Genomic DNA, 20,238 nt, shown 5'->3' on the forward strand with positions numbered 1-20,238 from the left:
ACTAAAATATTAGTTTAGCTATGGCGATAATATCTCAGTCACTATATTATGTATTTGAATGTTATTAAAACAAAATCTGTTTACAGGTTCTGAAACCAACCAAAAAGTCAGTTCAATGAATTATTATTCATACCGCCTAATGATTCGGGAAAATGAAGATAATCACATATTGAAATGTATCACAAATATGTTGTTGACATGTATGTTAAAATTGAAACGGAGAGATTAACATTCATCAGGTTGAATCAAACCAAACTCCGATCTGAAGAGTATATTCACCTTCGAGATGCGATTAATACTGATGGAAATGCACAGAATGTCGGTCGGATGACTATTCTTCCAGCAACATATATCGGAAGCCCTCGGCATATGCACGAATATGCTCAAGATGCCATGTCGTATGTTCGTCATTATGGTACAGCAGATTTGTTCATCACATTTACATGCAATCCGCAATGGATAGAAATTAAGCAGGAGTTATTCCCTGGGCAATCACCCATTGATCGTCATGATATTACAGCCAGAGTCTTTAGACAAAAGTTGAAATCTTTAATGAATTTCATCGTAAAACATAATGTGTTTGGTGAGACACGCTGCTGGATGTATTCTGTGGAGTGGCAGCAACGAGGATTGCCACATGCACACATTTTGATTTGGTTGGTTGAAAAGATAAGGCCAAATGAAGTTGATGCAGTGATATCAGCTGAAATCCCTAATGTACAAGTAGATCCTGGATTGCATGAGGTAGTTATCAAAAACATGATACATGGTCCCTGTGGAACTCTTAATCAAAATTCACCGTATATGATGGATGGTAAATGTTCAAAACGATATCCACGGACAGCAGACAATGGAAAATCAACAATTTTCAAATTAAATCAACAAGATATTGAAATAGATAATCGTTGGATTGTTCCATATTCACCCATTTTATCAAAGACATTCAAAGCACACATCAACGTTGAATCTTGCCATTCAGTGAAATCGATTAAATACATTTGCAAATATGTAACCAAAGGGAGTGATATGGCTGTGATTGGAATTGGTGCAGAGAATTCTAATGATGAAGTTACCCAATACCAAATGGGCCGCTATGTCAGTAGTAATGAAGCAGTTTGGCGAATATTTTCTTTTCCTATTCATGAGAGACACCCTTCTGTTGTTCACTTAGCTGTGCATTTAGAAAATGGACAAAGAGTGTATTTTACAGCACAGAACGCAGTACAAAGAGCTGCTCAGCCACCATCTACTACATTAACCAGTTTTTTTGAGACATGCCAAAACGATGATTTCGCACAAACATTGCTATATTCTGAAATGCCAAAATATTATACCTGGAATCAATCCTCAAGGAGATTTATACGACGGAAACAAGGAAAACCAGTTCCAGGATATTCAGATGTATATTCCACCGATGCGATTGGCCGGATTTATTCAGTACATCCAAGCAATGATGAATGTTTTTATTTACGACTGCTATTAGTCAATGTACGTGGCCCAACATCATTCCAACAGTTACGAACTGTTGATGGTGAATTGTGTGGATCCTACAGAGAAGCCTATCGACGTTTGCAATTGCTTGAAAATGACGCTCATTGGGATCAAACTCTCAATGATGCTGTAATATCATCACACGCTCATCAAATACGAACATTGTTTTCTATAATCATATCTACATGCTTCCCATCAAACCCAATTGATTTGTGGATGAAGTACAAAGATTATATGTGTGATGATATTTTGTATCAAATACGGAATAGAATGGGAAATCCAAATATACAAATCAGTGAAGAAATTTACAATGAAGCATTGATTTCAATTGAGGACATGTGCTTGATAATGTCAAACAAACTATTAATTCAATTAGGCCTGACCGCGCCCAATCGTCCAATGCATGACGCTTTTAACCAAGAGTTGCATCGAGAAAGACTGTATGATCTCAACGCTTTGAAAGAATTAATTCAAACAAATCTTCCACTGTTAAATGAACAACAGAAGTATGTATTTGAAACTCTTATGAAAGTAACAAATGATGAAACTGAAGGGATTTACTTCTTAGATGCACCTGGTGGTACAGGAAAAACTTTTTTGATTTCATTAATATTAGCAACAATTCGCTCACAAAATAAAATTGCACTTGCACTCGCTTCGTCGGGAATCGCAGCAACTTTGCTTGAAGGTGGTCGAACAGCCCATTCAGCACTAAAATTGCCATTAAATATGCAAAGCAATGAAACTCCAACCTGCAACGTTTCGAAGAACTCTGCAATGGCAAAGGTTTTGCAGCAATGTAAATTGATTGTTTGGGATGAATGCACGATGGCACATAAAAAATCTTTGGAGGCTTTAGACAGAACCTTAAAAGATCTACGTAGCAATAATAACCGATTTGGTGGTGCAATGATTTTATTAGCAGGAGATTTTCGTCAAACATTGCCAGTGATTCCACGATCAACGCCAGCTGATGAACTCAATGCATGTCTAAAGTCCTCCAATTTGTGGAAACATGTCAAAGTACTTCATTTAAGCAAGAATATGCGTGTCGAGTTGCAAAATGACCAATCTGGAAACATATTCTCTAAACAACTCATTGACATTGGTAATGGCAAATTTCCTATAGACATGTTGACTGGCTGCATTAACTTTCCTCAAAGTTTTTGTCAGTTAACTCGATCAAAAGATGAACTTATTCAGAAGGTGTTTCCAGATGTTTCTCAAAATTACAGAAACCATGATTGGTTGAGCGAACGAGCTATACTGGCTGCAAAAAACATAGATGTAAATGAATTAAATTTCAAAATTCAAGAACAAATTACAGGCGAATTGAGGATATATAAATCAGTTGATTCGGCTACTAATCAAGATGATGTAGTCAACTATCCACCGGAATTTTTAAACTCGCTGGATTTGCCAGGATTGCCACCTCACAATCTTCAATTAAAGGTTGGATCGGAGGTTATAATGTTGCGAAATATCAACCAACCGCGTCTTTGCAACGGTACACGGTTAGCGATAAAAAAATTACTAAACAATGCAACTATACTCAAAGGAAAGTATAAAGGAGAAGATGTTCTCATACCGCGCATCCCAATGATTCCGACTGATGTGCCATTTGAGTTTAAACGACTACAGTTTCTAGTGCGGCTTGCTTTTGCTATGACTATAAACAAGTCCCAGGGGCAATCATTAAGTGTTTGTGGTATTAATCTAGAAAACCCATGTTTCTCACATGGTCAATTGTATGTTGCCTGTTCCCGTGTTGGAAAACCATCAGATTTGTTTATCTATGCGCCAGGTAATCAAACAAAAAACATCGTATACCACAAAGCACTACAATGATAATAATAATAATAATTATGATTCACATGATTAACAATAAAGCGATTACTTACTTTTCAATCCTTATATATGTTTTATTTAATTATTTTTTATTCACAACGCCCTATCACCAGGGTGATGGTTCTGTTCAGGAGAATTTTTTAAAATACGTAGGCACAAAAACTGCCACATTACAAATCTTTTTGACAGGACGAAGTCTGTCGGGTCAGCTAGTAGTTTATAAAGTAAGAGTCATGTCCACGGGCTATTGCAAACCATCACTACCAACTGCAAAATCAAAACGGTGAACAATCCAATTGTTCTATGCGGAACACTTTAAAAATCTAGTGAAATAATTAGACCAAACAAAACATCCAGTATCATATATTCAGACCAAAATCCGAGAGAACATTCAAATTGGTACTAAAAGGATTACACCCCAGGCGACGGACTTTAACACCATCAAGGTAGCCCTAGCTGAACAAGGTCACAAGGTCGTAAATGTTCACAATATACAACACCGCATGACAAAGAAGCTACTGCCTATGTTCTATATTGACATAAAAGCAAATGGAAACAACAAGGCGCGGTATGAAATTAGTAAATTAAGAAACAATATTATTAAATGCAAACCATCACATACAAAAAGAACAATACCACAATGCACAAGGTGTTAAGCGCACAGGCACACAAAAACTTACAGTATTACATATCATTTAGATGCGTAAAATGTGTCGGGAAACATAAAACGATAGATTGTACTCGCAAAGCTCGAGATGATAAAGTGAAATGTGTTAACTGTAACAGAATCATCCAGCGAATTACAAGGGTTGTGCAGTTTACAAACAACTACAGTAGAAATTACATCCCACATTAAGGGGAATAAAGCATCAGCAGCAACAAAAACAATCCACACCTATCAGTCTACCCACTAGATGAAGTCAACCAGATATAACTTATGCTCAAATAGTTCATAATAGTTCAACACAAAATCGAGCAACCACACTAAAACCTACCGAAACTAGCAGCAACATCTCTAAATTAGAAACATGATGGCCAAACTAATGGATCAAATGAGTACGATGCTTGGTCTACTCACAACCGTTGTCAGCAAACTTGCTTAATGTCTGAAAACATGAACTAAAAAATCGCCGTCTGGAATGCCAATGGGCTTCAACAACAGGGAACTAAAAAATGTACGTGACTGAAATAAATATTGATATTATGAGTATTTCGAAAAAGAAAAATTCCGCAAAGACTACCTGCAAGCAACCGGTATAACCATAGAGAAAGTCCATGGAGCATTAACTATGTCTACGATTTATTGCCTATCTAAACATAATAACTAGGCAGAACACTTTCAAGCTTTCTTTGGTACGCTAGGTAATAGATTTTTAGTCGAATGAGAATACAACGCAAAACATTTAATGTGAGGTTCAAGAATAATAACCTCAAGAGGTAGAGAACTGCTAAAAGCAATAAAGACAGATAATTTACAACATATCTCTACTGGTGAACTAATATATTGGCCTTCAGACAGAAATTAAAAAAAAAGATACTATAGATTTCTGTATTACAAAAAATATTGATACAAAAAAGTGTCATGCAGAATAATGTTTCGATATGTCTTCGGATCATTCACCAATAATAGTAACAGTTTCTTCAAAAATTACCATCAAAGATAAACCCCTTTCTCTGTGCAATAATAGAACTGGTCATAATTTAATGAAAACTTAGGCCGAAATATCTCTCCTAATTAACAGTTACAAACTGAATTTGATATAGAGATATCAGCAATAAATATTACAAAAAATATACAGGAGGCAGCATATTCCGCGACTCCTAGCAGTGAAACATTTCCAAGATAAAACACACATATAGCATGTACAATTGAGCAAAAGATAGCAGAAAAAAGAAAGTTACGACAGAATTGACAACAGCTAAGAACTGAAAAGAATAAAAGAAAATTTAATAAGGCAATGAAATAACTGAATGAGATGATCCAAAATGAACAAAACCAACGTATTCAAGAATACTTAGAAAATTTGACACCAACTGAGGCTACAGACTATTCGTTGTGGAAAGCAACAAAAAGCTTAAGAGACCCAGCAGCATAACCCACCTATTAAAACAAATTAAAATAATTGGGCTAGAAGCAATAAAGAGAAGGCCAGCATTTTCTCAAAACTTTCTCAAAAAATGTTTTTAAACCTTTCCGGTCTGAACTACATAAAGATGACGAAAATAAAACTACTAGCTTTCTAAATGCGCCATTTCAAATGGACTTAACGCATGAAAAATTAGGGGCAAAAAAGTTAAACAAACAATAATGAGAGGGACTAATATTAAAGAAGCTCCTTGGTTATTATTTAATTACCGCTAAAATTTTACAAAAACTATCGGAAAGGATATAACACTATTAACTTATATTTTTTTTTATATTTATATTTAATAATATACTACAAATTAATTACTTTGCTAGCATCTCGAAAGTAGCTAAAATATTAATGATTCTCAAACCAGGTAAAATACCAGAAGATGTGAACTCCTACCGACCTATAAGTTTATTACCCATAATCTCGAAAGTTTTTAAGAAACTATACATAAAAAAGTTATACTATATAATAGAAAAAAATAAAAATTATTCCAGAACATCAGTTTCGCAATAAACATGGGACTATAGGATAAGTGTATAGACTTGTAAAAAAAATAAATATAGACCTAAATGCCAAAAGATATTGTTCAGTTATTTTCCTAGATATATCTCAGGCTTTTGACAAAGTATGGCATACGGGCTTTCAGGTTAAATTAAAGAAGTTTCGCCCTCATCTGGACTATCAGTTATTAAAATTGTAACTCACTGATAGACATTTTACTGTAAAACAAGGCGATAAACAAATAAGAAGTAGAAGACAATGGACAATTATTTATATCAATTAATAATTTTAGAAAATAAAAGCAGCATCAGACTGATCAATAACGTCAATAATTTTCCCAATACATCATCAGTACTGAACAAAAAAGTATTTTGTTATATACTAATTTATTACTTATATACTTTTATATTATAATAAAATACCACCAAAATCCCAATCACTTTTAGCTCATGTTATTTGAATCCAGAGATTTAGAAGCTACTATTTAGATATGACTTAATTACATTTAATTTTTCAAATTTTTCAATACAATATTTAACTACATGTGAACCATCCTGCCTACCACAATTGTTCTTTTTTATACAAAGTTCTCTAATTTCCACCATTTATAGTCTCACTACTCTTGAATTTTCATAAATAACTATTAAAATTCATATTATATATAATATTATATCATAACTATAAAACTTAACTCTTTTAGCATGATCTAAGTTAATTTTTGGATGTTAAATAAAGCTTGCTTTTTAGGTATTGTTAAATTATAATAAAAAGACATCCTGGGAAAACAATTAATTTACTAAGAATTAATGACTAAGAATCATACAAGCTTTCTAATATACATAAGTGGTTTTAACAAAACTTAAAACGTCTGTCTTTGTAAGCTACCTCGCCTTTTCTATATTTTTCTTCTTGTGCTGATCTAGAAGTATATAAATATGTCATAGTTGCAGCCATTGGCGCCACTACAAGCAAAAATCCTAGAAGAGAATTCTTTCCGGATGGTTTGAAATACTCAAATCCGCTTACATTCAAAGCAACAAATCGTTGAACAGCTGGATCAAACTAAAATATTAATTATTTTAAATATATCCTATTACAGCAGGGGTGTTAGGTAACACAATAGTACGTTCGAATTCAGTTTACCTACCACATGTCCTCCTTCACCTGTAGCATGTATAAAAGGGTCAGATTTAAGCTTTAAAAATTTATTGCGAAGTTCAAGTTTACGTTGGGTCTTTTCTTGAATCAATTTGAGTTGTTCCGGGGAAACATCATACTGGTTGGACATTTTTACATAAAACTATTATTTGTTCACACAAATGACAGTCGTAAAAAAATGACAGGCACAAAGTGACAACCCTGCATTAAATTCAAAACAGACAACATAATTTTAATTTTCTTGACAGTATAGCCATAAGTCAGTAATATGAATGTTATCTATGTATGAACAATTAATATTTTACAAAAATAAAACATTAATTATATAATTAACGTACCACATGTATAAATTAATTGTAAAATAGCTTAGATCAGATTTATAAGTAACAGATTAATAAATAAATTTTGTAAGAATATTAACAAATCCAGTAGTAATATATCAATACATGAATCATCAGCTACAATAAATTCAATGGACAAAAAATTAAATAATAATAAATGGCTTTGTTTTACTCAAGGTTAAAAACTAGTTTACTACAGCCCTAAATATTTCTTTAGAAGCACGTGATAAATACAACTGCGCAGTTAAATTTCTTTGTTTGAACACATTATTGGAGATAAACAGGGTATATAGAAAACAGGCCCGGACGGTTCCAGGTTCAGTGTGTTCACTACAAGGTTAGAGAGATATTCGGTTGCCAAGTAAGTAATTTTTTTATTTATTTTTTTCTGGTTTTGATGAAAATGTGTTATCCAATTAATGCTTTTAATAAAAAAGAACATCACAGTATTAAATATATTTACAAGATTGGGTAATCTATCTAGAGGTAATTTATTTTGCAGTTTATACATCAAAATGAAGTTGTTATTCCTCTTCTCTGTCGTTGTTATTAGTTGTCATGCAGTGTCCGTGTTCGACCTAGTACAAGAACAGTGGTCATTTTTTAAGGTAACTTTATTTATAATACGATTATTAAGATTAATATTCTAAGAATTATCTGCCACTAAACATACTAGGTAACGGAAATGCATTGTTGCCTGTATTTTAACCACAGCTTAGTCATTTATCTCAAATATCTTTATAGATATAAGTAAAACATATTAAAATAGTAACATAAGATAGTAATATAGTTTCAATATTTGGTTAATGTCGACATTTGCTTTAAACTGATAATGTATATATTGTTTATAGATGTATAAAATTAAGAAACTTATAAATGTACTATCGAAATAATGTACCGAAATTTTAAAAAACACCAAACATGACCTAATTTTGTGACTTCTGCTATATAAATAACATACATTATCAGTTTAAAACAAACATTAACATTGACAAACAAATTAATATTAACACCAAAGATCCAAATTATTAATTATATATTCTGTGATTTTATGTCTAAAATGTACATAATTGTTGTAATTGATAACCATTAGGTTATAAGGTTACAAGGTAATTTATACTTCCGCCTCCTTTGTTATTGATAAGTTAGTAAAAATTATTAGATATTTCTATTTACTAATAAGTGAAATTGGTTAATTTAGGCCCAACATGAGAAAGAATATGAGAGTGAAACAGAAGAACGGTTTAGAATGAAGATTTTCATGGAAAATTCTCATAAAATAGCTAAGCATAATAAACTCTTTGCCCAAGGCAAAGTCTCATATAAAATTGGTCTTAATAAGTATGCTGATATGTTGCATCATGAGTTCATATCAATATTAAATGGCTTTAACAAGACTAAAAGCAATAAATTATATGGCAACAAGCAAAATGATGCAATTACCTTTATCGAACCAGCTAATGTTATACTGCCCAAATCTGTGGATTGGAGAACCAGTGGGGCTGTAACCCCCGTTAAAGATCAAGGCCATTGTGGATCATGCTGGAGTTTTAGTGCAGTAAGTAGATCACATTTCTTTTTTGTATCAAAACTTTGTTTAGTTTATATAATATGAATATTTTAATTTAACTTTGGAAGAAGGCTGTTTTAAAATCCTTAAAATTGGCTCTTACATAATTATTTATAATAATTATTCAACAAGATGTACAATTTTACAAACAAAATATAAATAATTTTACCTGTTTAGCTCAAGTTCATATATTTTTACAGACTGGAGCACTAGAGGGACAACATTTCCGCAAAACCAGACAGTTAGTATCTCTTAGTGAGCAGAATTTAGTGGACTGTTCCCATAAGTATGGAAATAATGGTTGTAATGGCGGCCTTATGGACAACGCATTCCGTTATATCAAAGCTAATGGTGGTATAGACACAGAACAATCATATCCATACCATGCTGAAGATGGAGTGTGTCATTACGACCCCAAAAAAAGCGGCGCTACTGACCGTGGCTATGTTGATATCCCTTCCGGCAGTGAAACCTCCCTAATGTCTGCTGTAGCCACCATTGGCCCTGTATCTGTTGCAATTGATGCAAGTCATGAAACCTTCCAGCTTTACTCTGATGGAGTCTATTCAGATCCAGAGTGTAGTGCTGAACAACTGGATCATGGTGTACTTGTCGTCGGTTACGGAACTGAAAATGGTAAAGATTACTGGCTTGTTAAGAATTCTTGGGGCAACAGCTGGGGTCTGGATGGTTACATCAAAATAGCCAGAAATAGCAATAATATGTGTGGTATTGCCACACAAGCGAGCTACCCATTGGTGTAAATAACTTGTGATAATTATCATAGCCTGTAATAGCTGTATAATAATATTTTACTGATAGCTTTAGGAAAATCAGCTCTCTGTTATTAATATTTTTATATCGATCTTTTATTTTTATTTATAGTACTTTGGAATTTCCTTAGGTTTAATATATTACTTTGGTAATTAATATGTGTTATGATGTTTTTATTTCATTTATTTTTTGTAGAAGTAAATCGTATATAATTTCGCCATGATTTTCTTTAGATATGAAGCACAAAGAATTGCGCCCCGATAACATTCACAAATTATCGAAATTCCACAAACGATTAATCGCAAAGCAATTAAACAAGCGCATACTTGTACGTAACTGGCGAATCTTTTGACGAAATGTATTTGTTATATCTTTGGATACAAAAATTTCAAAATTGTTAATACGCACTAGATTTGATTTCATTTGTGTAGTCCTAGAGCCAACTCCATTCGCGCTCATCATTAAAAATTAGTGCGTGTTTATTAAACATAATAAAAAAACCATCACATAATTAGAAATAGTCCAGAAAGAGCAATATTTATACAGTCCGATACGTAAAGTATCCATTTAGCGTTTAAAAATGTTAGTCAAAGCTGAACATGATTTTTGATTTTGCAAGTAAATTCATGCTCGCGCATTAAATTTCAGTCTCCGATCTCACCCTTCAACACGCATCGGTATGTATATGGCATTTTAAATCCGTGCTTGTCAGTTATACGTACGAAGAAGGTGGAACGCACAAATAATTAGTACTTTTATTTCAACTATCATAACGCACGTAGTGATGAAATTCTATTCGTAATTATGGACAATAATATTGAGCTGTGGGTCCTCGTTACACTTTGGGTGTCAATGATTGTAAGATCTCAGTCATACAAATAATCAAGATGGGCACAAAAAATCAGCTTACACTATACTGGCAAGAAAAAAACTTTCCACATTATAAGCAACAAGGAAGGCCTTTTATGTAAGAGCATTTTTAGCAAAATTAATCGATGGCAATAAGGCTTCTTGTTATTACTACTAAATAACAAATAGGATTATTTAGATATATCAAACAAGTCTTAGGTTAAGCTATTTAAACAATTTACAACGAAACGAAGCTCTCATTAATTTATAAAGACAAAAAAATGTTTTCTATTTAAGTTACGTAACAAAAAGTCATGTTGCATACATATTTTTAAAAGTATTTCAAACATTTCTTTTGTAAAGCTGCTATACTTGGACTCTAGTACATTTTGAGTCGTTCGTGGTCTGATCCGTTATTTAATTAAAATATCATTACACGATCTAAACACGAAGATTGTTATGGATTAAACATGCCTGTCGAATTTATTATATGAGATTTAAGCTAATGCATCGGGAATTTAAAAATTTCAAAAAGAAATTTGGTTTAAGAACTGAAATGTTTTGTAAAGTCAGCATAAAATACATTAATACTTTTGCATAAGGTCTCACGCGTATATTCTAAACTAAAATACTTTTAAAATATGTACTTAAAGAAACATTATATATAACTACATAAAAATATCAGCCTACTGTCATATCGATTTTTTCCCCGTGTTTACCAAAGGCAAGTAGCTTAGCCAGTCCTTATTCATAAAATGTACTGAAAGAATATAACCATAGAATACGTCTGTATTCTATGGTATCTGTATTTTATGAATATAACATATATAAAACACCTAGTCTCAAGAGCTACTCTAACAATAAAAGGGCCCAATGCAACCTCTTATACACGAATAGTTCACCACGCAGTTGTAACAATATATTTTTGAAATATTGCTATCCAAGCTTAAAAATACAATATCGTTAAACAGATATTACAATATTTTATTCATGGGAAATAGTTATAAAACAAAGTAAATAATACAAAAAAATTAAAAACAACAAAACTATTATATACAACATCACTACATAGTATAAAACAAAGTCGCCTTTTCTGTCCCTATATCCCTATATGCGCTTAAATCTTTAAAACTACGCAACGGATTTTGATGCGGTTTTTTTCAATAGATAGAGTGATTCAAGAGGAAGGTTTATATGTATAATAAATGCATAATATACTAAGGCAACATTGCTAATTTTAGAGGTTTCTAACGTGATGTCGTAAATTAACCTATTTTTTTAGGCTTATTTAGCAATTAGCAAAAACGCTGCCTAACCCTACGAGTTAAATCAAATTAATGTACTACAGTATTGTACACCATAAAAAGGTCCACAAAAAAGTCCGCGATGGTATATGTTTATCTTTTAGGGATAACCCACATTAACCATTTTTATTGTTTACTTTTTACATGAGAAAATGGCTTATTTACGAAGCTATTTTAAGCAATACGGCATTAATCCTTATCGAATTAAGTACCTTAAATACAGTGTGCAATTAATATAGATCAATATGGTTCCTTACAGCATGTAAATGAAACAAATATTTTCGGAGATATTACAAATTTAAAATTTGCGTTTAAAAATGTGTAATGTAATAAAAATTGTATGAATTTAGATATTCCAAAGATAGCAGGAAATCTTCATAGTAAGTATAGGGGAAGAGCAATTGTTTTACTCCAAATTTAATGCGTGCAGGCCAAGGGCAGTAATGAATGAACCAAAAATACTGGATCGATTTTAATCATGTTTTCATTGAGTGACATAGGCATATATATTTTATGCCCGTGCAAAGTCGGAGCGGGCCGCTATGTTTTTATATACAACGTTCATATTTTTTCTGTAGTGTATTTAATTTAGTATCAGCATTGCACCCGTGCGAAGCCGGGGCGGGTCGCTAGTAAATATATAAAAAATACTTTTGAAGATGGAACTTAGAAGAAGAAAATACACTGGACTTGATGTGGTAGTTGCTAAACTGGAAGCTGCGACGCCCATTACTATTTTCTCGTGAGCAAACCAAAATGAAGGAGGACTATCCGAAACTACCGGGAACATCATCCGGGAACGGTTTTTTTCTTCCGAAATGTTCCAAAGTATGTTTGCTACAGGAATCACTAAACTGGCAGTCACACCTCGATCACCACTAATCCCTTTATAACATCCAACTCTGAAGAGATGACTATGTCTGGTCTAGTGCGCTTTGTTGCCAAAATTTTCGCCACAATCGCCGGTAAAGGGCCGAACCTCTACAGCATATCAAGACAGGAGTTCCACCTAGTACCAGCAGACTGTATTAGTGTTAGCACTTGACGAGCTTATTCTACTCGTACTTCATCCATAACATTGACTGAGTGTCTAAAGTATGTCACAATGGCTTTTACCCTGTTAGCAATTTGTAAAATTTGTACATTTTCTTTTATGGCGCCATCAACAATTAAATTTAGTAAATGGGCCATACATGGGATTCTCCTAGTCATCATTAGTCATCACAATCCCCCACAAATTGCTTAACAGCAGCCACCATATTGCTGCCACCATCTGTAGTTATAGGATAATATGCTATCTTTTGGATTCCATATTCCATCAATATGTTTTCCAGACACTCCTTAATATAATCAGCTGTATGTGCCTGCAAAGAAAAGCCAAATATTACTCTAAAAGTTTTAACTGTGACACATTGAGTCACGCACCTCATTTCTCAACACATGATAATGACATGTCATCTTTACAAATCATGTAAATCAATGCCTGATTGTTTGATTGTTTTTTTTTTACCACTTAGGCCTCTTTGAGCGAAATAACATATAAACCACACTATATTACTTTGAATGTTATGTGATATTGATCTTTAAAAATACCTTCATAGCTTGAATTTCCTTCAAGTACATCTATGACTGTTATTTGTTTCTAAACCTCTCTGCTGGTTACTTCCTCTGGAGGATTCAGTCTGAAAAACATTTCATTGAGGATCTGGTATATATTTCATTATATATGTAATTTTAAATATTAGGTATAAGTAAAATGAAGAAGATATTAATTTATTGATATTGATACATTTAGCTAATTAAAATTACTTGTTCTACATTATTAATTTATAAAAACTCGCGAAATTTAATGAAATAAAACAAAGCTAACAAAAATACTTACATCAGCATCACAAATAGTATTTTCATAGAATAAATCAATGTAAACTGGATCTAGTTGCCCTGTTCAGCAATGGTATTTGAGCAAGTTGATCACAAAACAGAGGAATTCTCAATATTTTGTGTAATTGATGCTACAGGCAAACTGGTCGCCCCACACCTACCTATTGCAGATAAACTCTTTGTGAACGTTTGATTGTGTACACCTTCCCACAGAGATTGTAGGAAAATGTTTGGTTTTAAAACTTTTGAAAGAATTTCCGCACAGCACTGGAAGGCAGTCTTTAGTTAAAACTGGTAACGTACGCCTCAAGTACAGATAAGAATAGAAAAAAAAATAGCTAAAAATAGATAGTTCTAAAATACAGTATCGAAATTTTAATTTCAGATTTCTTGGGATATTTAAAAAAATACCAATATATCGAATAATAAAAAATACTAATGTTTCTTTTTTTGCAGCAATCAGGAAAAATATCGATATTTAAAAAAATATAGGGAAACAAAAAATTGACATACGTGGTTAAAAAATATCGCTACCGAAAATTAAAATATCTAAACCGAAATATTAAGTTATTTAAAAGTTAAGGTTTATTACATACTATATTTTTATATATTTTATTATTTATATTATATCTTTTAAAAACAACGAAAAATATTGGTCAAAAACATCTTTCTTCGACATCCCAGGTTACTTCATATAGTATATATTCCTTCCCGTATTGATTTTGAGAGAGGAAAGGACGTATATAATTGATGAGTCTGTATGTTGTGAACTCAGTTTATTCTTTAAAGGGTTGTCGGCCACCAAAAAATATCGATATTTTTTTAAATCATTTAAATCTAAAGCTTTAAAACGTAACAATTTAAAAAGTTTATATAAGTTAAAATAATTAAATGTTATTAATTAATATTAGTTAAAATTAATTATAGTGTTTAAGAAAAATATTTTTTTTATATCGAAAAATATCGACTTACAAAAATATCGGCTAAAACAGAAGTAGCTACTATAATCAATTTACTTCGGTCTGAGACGTGCGGCGTTGCCAATTATGCTGTCCAAACTATTATATCAAATACGAGTAGGACAGGAAGATTTGTAGGTGGGAGTAATTTTGGTAACATTTGGGAATACACTGTGTCATAGAGTAATATATAGAGTGTTAACTTAATACAAATAATTTCAGAGTTGTTTTGCGTGGTCTCAGCAGAAAGGCGCTGAGAACGTCCATACAGGCACAAATACCATGGTCGACGAATTCATCACGTGACTAACCTCTGACGTCACATTCTACTGACCAATTAAATTTTAAATAAAACCAAAATAAAATAATAATAATTTCTCAAAACCATTTATTAATATAAAATTCTGTACAATAGAAATATTATATAATATCAAAAAGCTAAAACATAAGAATATATATATATATATATATATATATATAATGTATATAAATAAAAAATAATTAAATGTGGATATAAAAATTGCCTGCAATCTAACTGAAAACATAACATATCTCACAGCAAATATAATCAAAATTGTCTATAGCTCTTTCCCTTTTTCATATATTTTTAGTACTATCAATTCAAATAAGACGTATTAAAATTTCTATCTTATTGTTCGCTCATACTGAAAGCAAAGCAGCACAGCTGAAAGTCTGTTAATATTTTACCTACTTGTTCAACACAAAAATGTATTGAGGCAAGTTATTATTATTTTTACAATGTAATTGCGAAATCGAGGAGACAGCTTAGGCATCTATTAACAATATAATAAAACAAACATGATAATCCAATAGCCTTAAGCCAAAATATTAATTATAAGTATCTTGACCAATATACATTTGTTTTAAGTAAATGAACCCCTTCATAATAATTACGTTTTAAATTGATGGCAATTTACAAACAACTTTTTAAAGGGTAACAAAAACTTTTTATGTAGTATAATTACATTTACCTTCAATGTAATTTTACCATTACCTCATTTGGACACATTTTGGATTTAGAGTGTGGGTAATATGTTCATAATTTCTTCTGTTATATTGCTGTAAGTAATAATATATTTGAACACAAATGCTTTATATAAATAATTGTATACGTACCAGGTAAAAGCAATGCTAAGTCACACAAATCCTTAATCTCGCTAACTTGGGGTGTTTCTTCCAAGGAAAACTACGTCCGGTTTTTATTTTCGCACAAACACTGGATACACAACACTTTTGAGAATGAAGATACATTAAAATCGAATAATAGTGATTATATTTAGGACACAAGAATGCTAATCGTATTTTATATTAGACACAAAAATGTAGTCGTAAACAAACTGAAACAAACAATGGCGTTATAGAAATGAACCAATCAAATGCCTTCGTAGGCCAATGAAATGAATCAAAAAAGTGGTCTCAGAGCCGCCATTAAATGGACCACGCAAGACATTTTATTACACATTTATTTACTCTATGCACCGTGCATTTCGCGTCGTGTTTTTAATGGGCGAAGGTGTGCTTATAATAATTCGAGTGCAAACGCTAAATTTTGGTAATCAAATTATTACTTAATTAGTCATTCTTTTTTTATAATTTTAGATAGTTTAATTTACAATTGTATAGAAATATTGTTTAATTAATTTTTGATTTAAATATTTACACACAGTTTGGATCCAAAACAAATCATCCTACTATTAATGAAGATACCAATGTAACAAAAACACTGTACACATGTGAGTTATGCCAACATACTACAACGAAAGCAAATCTAATGAATCATATACAGTCATCTCATAACATACATGTTGGCAAGAAGTTATTGAAATTTAACACCTTTAAAGAATTTGAAATAATGGAATTTGGAAAAATAATGTGGAGCAAGCCACAACAGACTCATTTGTCAAGAGAAGCTATATTTCTTTAAATTGTGCGACAATATTTCAGTGTAATCGATCTGGTTTTTGTCTGTAAATCAACAGGTAACACTTGGAGGTTCAAGGAAGTAACAAAATACATACACATTGCCCAGCTACTATTGAATTTAAATAAAGAGGTGAACAATGTGAAGTAGGATTCACCAAAACACATTTTGGACATGAAAGTACCTTAAAACGCTACATCTCTTGAAAACAAATAGAGAATAAATTACAACCCAATTAGCAGCTAAAATACAATTTAATGTGATATCGGATGATCGATAGTGACTCAAAGATTTACAAAACATACAAGTAGTTTATAATCTTAAATCCACAGCTATTAGAAATGAAAATGATGCCATAAGTGTTGAAGCATGGGTAAATGAGATAAAAGATAAATTATGTATACTGTTATATAAGCCACGAGATGAAAATTTGGACATCTACTACTACCAATTTAAAGAAGACGGTACATTTACAGTTATTGACCAATGTTACCACAATCTTAATAATGTCCATATAACTTAGGCCCTTATGAAATAGCCAAGAGAAAATCGACAAAAAGGATGTAACCATAGAGAAATAGCGATTCAACTTCATAGGAAATTTTGGCGAAATGTTTCGCGACGTCCAACATGTAGATGTCGCTACGTTTAACATATTACTTGTTTTATTCGCTATGCTAAGAGCCGCGACGGAATTTGATTGGCTCATTTCATTCTATGGTTTGCTTATTTTGCACGCCATTTTCAATGTGCCCTATATTGAAAACAGGTTAGCTTATACCGTTTATACATTAAATTATTATTTTATTTTATTACTATTTACAAGTATTAACAAAAATAATTGTTACCATTAATTTCTAAACTGTCTTACTATAATTGTAGTGCCTATTTCCATCGTTCCAGACCCACAACCACGGTTTTTGGAGCAAGTATCATCGACATTTGAACAAACTCCAGAAGGTAATGGTAAAGTTTGTATTCATTACTTGACTCTATAACTTCAGTCCATATGTTCCTATAAGAGCAAACAAAGTTTTACGTTGTACTGTAGTGTACATCTCAGGTTATTTAGTAAAACTTTAAAAAAAAATTAAGTGTGATTTTTGTTTACATACAATAATGAATAAGTCAGTAGACCCAGAAATAGAGAGACTCATTTTATAGAGGCAAGACAATATATCGTGCTCCAGACTCTAACAAAATTGTTTTATTATACTGTCAGTAGGTCTTTGAGCTATGTCTTATTTTACTCAGCGATTTTGCCACGCCGATAATATAACAAAATTTTTGTCAAATGTTTAAAAAAAGTAAATTTAAAACCTTTCAATTGTACATTCCATAATGATCTTTCAGATAAAATATTAAAAGTACTAACGGAGAGATGGAAGAAATAATTTTGATTTGCAATGCACCAAATTTGTTTGCTTATGGTTTTATATATATATATGTATATAATATTTATGTTTTATAGATATATTTATTTTTATATTATATTTATATTTTGTAGAAAAATTTACATTTGTAGCGACCTTGAGACATGTCGAATTTTACATAGTCGAATAACGGTCTACAAAATACCCAGAAATATAATCCCAGATGTTGAACACGGGCGGGGTGCCAGTAGCGCCAACCAGAACCCGATAACGAATAGCTGGTAACCCCGAGACGTTTATCTGGGATGTTATTGAAGGACATTCAGTACCCGACCATCGTTTGGTTTAGACGTGCCACCATCGACTGCCCAATTTCGCTGCCATCTGTTTTATCCAATTGTATTTTTCACATTTTTTTATATAGCCAATAAATAACGGCCACATAATGTAAACATCACTGTTTCATTTCGTCTTACCTCCATTCACCGGGCCATATCAATTTACCCTAAAGTGATGACCCCGACGTGATCTTTCGCAAAATTGGGTTTGGACTCGTGAATGGAGGATACGTGCAACATGGTGTATTTTACGTGGCCGTTATATTGTTTGTTTCAACGTTTTCAATATTTTTAAAACTATTCTTCTTCGATTTTACTTTTGTTCGTTCAGCATTACATTCATTCAAACATTTGTTCCTCATTAAATTTTATTTCAGTGTTGGAACAATGAACCTTAAATTTAATTTCGTTGTTTCCAATTTATTTTTTTAAAATTTTTTGTCCAAATTTTATTTTTTTCCCAATCTTTTGAAACCTTAGAGATTTTTACATCACTGTTTAATCATCAGCGTCTCGGCTAAACATTTCTTTCAGCGCTATGTTTAAATCATAATGTCTTCTTTCGCTCGCCGCCTCCGTCATTGTGGCAGTCATTTTGATTTGAAAGGCTTTGGGCAGCTTCAGTCGGATACCGTCGTTATTTGTTTTTTCTGAATTACCGTAACGTATGTGACTAAGGATTAGTCACAGAGCAGCTCCAGAAGCTAGGTACCGATTGCAGTCACCGTAGACTCGTCATGTCTTCGCCGAGGTACTAGAATTGCTAACGTCTCGTCGTCGAAGAAAATAAGCTACCACATCGTAGAACAATCGATCCTCCCACAGCGTCGATTACGGAAGCCCTGCCCGAAAAATAGCTTGTTTTCAACGTCATCGATGGACCTCATTCAAGTGCCAAAGCGACGATAAAGCAACGGTATCTGTAGAACCGGAAGATATCAACAGCCGTACCAGATCGCAACCGTACCAACCATAACCGCTTCGATTTATCATATGTTTCAAAGCCCTTTTCATGCAACACATTTTGTTTGGTATATCAGTATTTTGTATTTGATTTTTTGTTCATACATTTTTGTATTTTTATTTGCTTAAAATAATTGTATGTAAAATTCTACCAGGGGAGTATTGTAGCGACCTTGAGGCATGTCGAATTTTACATAGTGGAATAACGGTCTACAAAATACCCAGAAATATAATCCCAGATGTTGAACAGGGGCGGGGTGCCAGCAGCGCCAACTAGAACCCGATAACTAATAGCTGGTAACCCCGTGACCTTTATCTGGGATGTTATTGAAGGGTATTTCCATTCATTCAGTACCCGACCATCGTTTCTTTTAGACGTGCCACCATCGACTGCCCACGCCTCGTCTCCAGGTAACACCGCTGCCATCCGTTTTATCTATTTTGTATTTTCTACATTTTTATATTACTTTAATAAATACGGTCACATAATGTAAACACCACGGTTTCATTTCGTTTTACCTCCATTCACCGAGCCATATAATTTACCCTAAACATTATAAATGTATATTTATTGTTATAGTTCATATTTATATTTATTTATTTTTACAGATTATATTTATATTTATTTTTAATTGAATTTAATTTAATAAATTTATTTCCGAAAAAAATTCTTTTTTATTTAAATTTCATTGGTCCATTAAACATGACGTCAAGGCTGTCACGTGCCAAACATTACTAATGAGCCAATCAAATGTCTTTACACTAAAATATTTTTTTTACAGGTGTCTGTTATGGATATTTAAAATGACCG

At 32.4% G+C, this 20,238-nt stretch overlaps 3 protein-coding genes and 2 long non-coding RNA genes across 13 annotated transcripts; 2 read left to right on the forward strand and 3 right to left on the reverse strand.

The window, feature by feature from the left end:
* The first annotated feature begins 197 nt into the window (after positions 1 to 197).
* LOC143191170 (uncharacterized) lies at positions 198 to 19,922 on the forward strand. 6 transcript variants are annotated; one of them, XM_076395981.1, is made up of 3 exons: positions 198 to 3,295; positions 17,636 to 17,713; positions 18,261 to 19,922. In XM_076395981.1, the coding sequence occupies exons 1-3, from the start codon at positions 199 to 201 to the stop codon at positions 18,314 to 18,316; spliced, it is 3,231 nt and encodes a 1,076-aa protein (XP_076252096.1). In that variant the 5' UTR covers position 198; the 3' UTR covers positions 18,317 to 19,922. The 6 variants fall into 6 exon arrangements, with proteins under 6 accessions (XP_076252096.1, XP_076252097.1, XP_076252094.1 ...); XM_076395982.1 differs by having other exon boundaries at positions 18,279 to 19,922; XM_076395979.1 differs by having other exon boundaries at positions 19,803 to 19,922.
* On the reverse strand, positions 6,753 to 7,329 carry LOC143191172 (NADH dehydrogenase [ubiquinone] 1 beta subcomplex subunit 4). Its single transcript, XM_076395987.1, has 2 exons — positions 7,123 to 7,329; positions 6,753 to 7,037 (listed from the first exon to the last, which is right to left on the reverse strand). The coding sequence occupies exons 1-2, from the start codon at positions 7,261 to 7,263 to the stop codon at positions 6,825 to 6,827; spliced, it is 354 nt and encodes a 117-aa protein (XP_076252102.1). The 5' UTR covers positions 7,264 to 7,329; the 3' UTR covers positions 6,753 to 6,824.
* On the forward strand, positions 7,679 to 9,974 carry LOC143191171 (cathepsin L-like peptidase). The gene is made up of 4 exons (XM_076395986.1): positions 7,679 to 7,835; positions 7,977 to 8,082; positions 8,676 to 9,032; positions 9,245 to 9,974. Exons 2-4 carry the CDS (start codon positions 7,990 to 7,992, stop codon positions 9,806 to 9,808), a joined length of 1,014 nt encoding a protein of 337 aa, XP_076252101.1. The 5' UTR covers positions 7,679 to 7,835; positions 7,977 to 7,989; the 3' UTR covers positions 9,809 to 9,974.
* LOC143191173 (uncharacterized) lies at positions 8,671 to 14,345 on the reverse strand. Of its 4 annotated transcripts, none has more exons than XR_013004431.1 (4): positions 13,854 to 14,345; positions 13,565 to 13,653; positions 13,397 to 13,492; positions 8,671 to 13,335 (listed from the first exon to the last, which is right to left on the reverse strand). It is a non-coding gene; the product is annotated as an uncharacterized LOC143191173 (long non-coding RNA). The 4 variants fall into 4 exon arrangements; XR_013004432.1 differs by having other exon boundaries at positions 13,397 to 13,520; XR_013004430.1 differs by having other exon boundaries at positions 13,397 to 13,653; positions 13,854 to 14,343.
* Positions 15,186 to 16,256, reverse strand: LOC143191174 (uncharacterized). Its single transcript, XR_013004434.1, has 2 exons — positions 15,949 to 16,256; positions 15,186 to 15,891 (listed from the first exon to the last, which is right to left on the reverse strand). It is a non-coding gene; the product is annotated as an uncharacterized LOC143191174 (long non-coding RNA).
* Positions 19,923 to 20,238: the final 316 nt, after the last annotated feature.

The sequence above is a fragment of the Rhynchophorus ferrugineus genome, unplaced genomic scaffold (assembly GCF_030347505.1).
Source record: "Rhynchophorus ferrugineus isolate W39M unplaced genomic scaffold, kcgeb_rfMv2 rfM2, whole genome shotgun sequence".
Lineage (NCBI taxonomy): Eukaryota > Metazoa > Arthropoda > Insecta > Coleoptera > Curculionidae > Rhynchophorus > Rhynchophorus ferrugineus.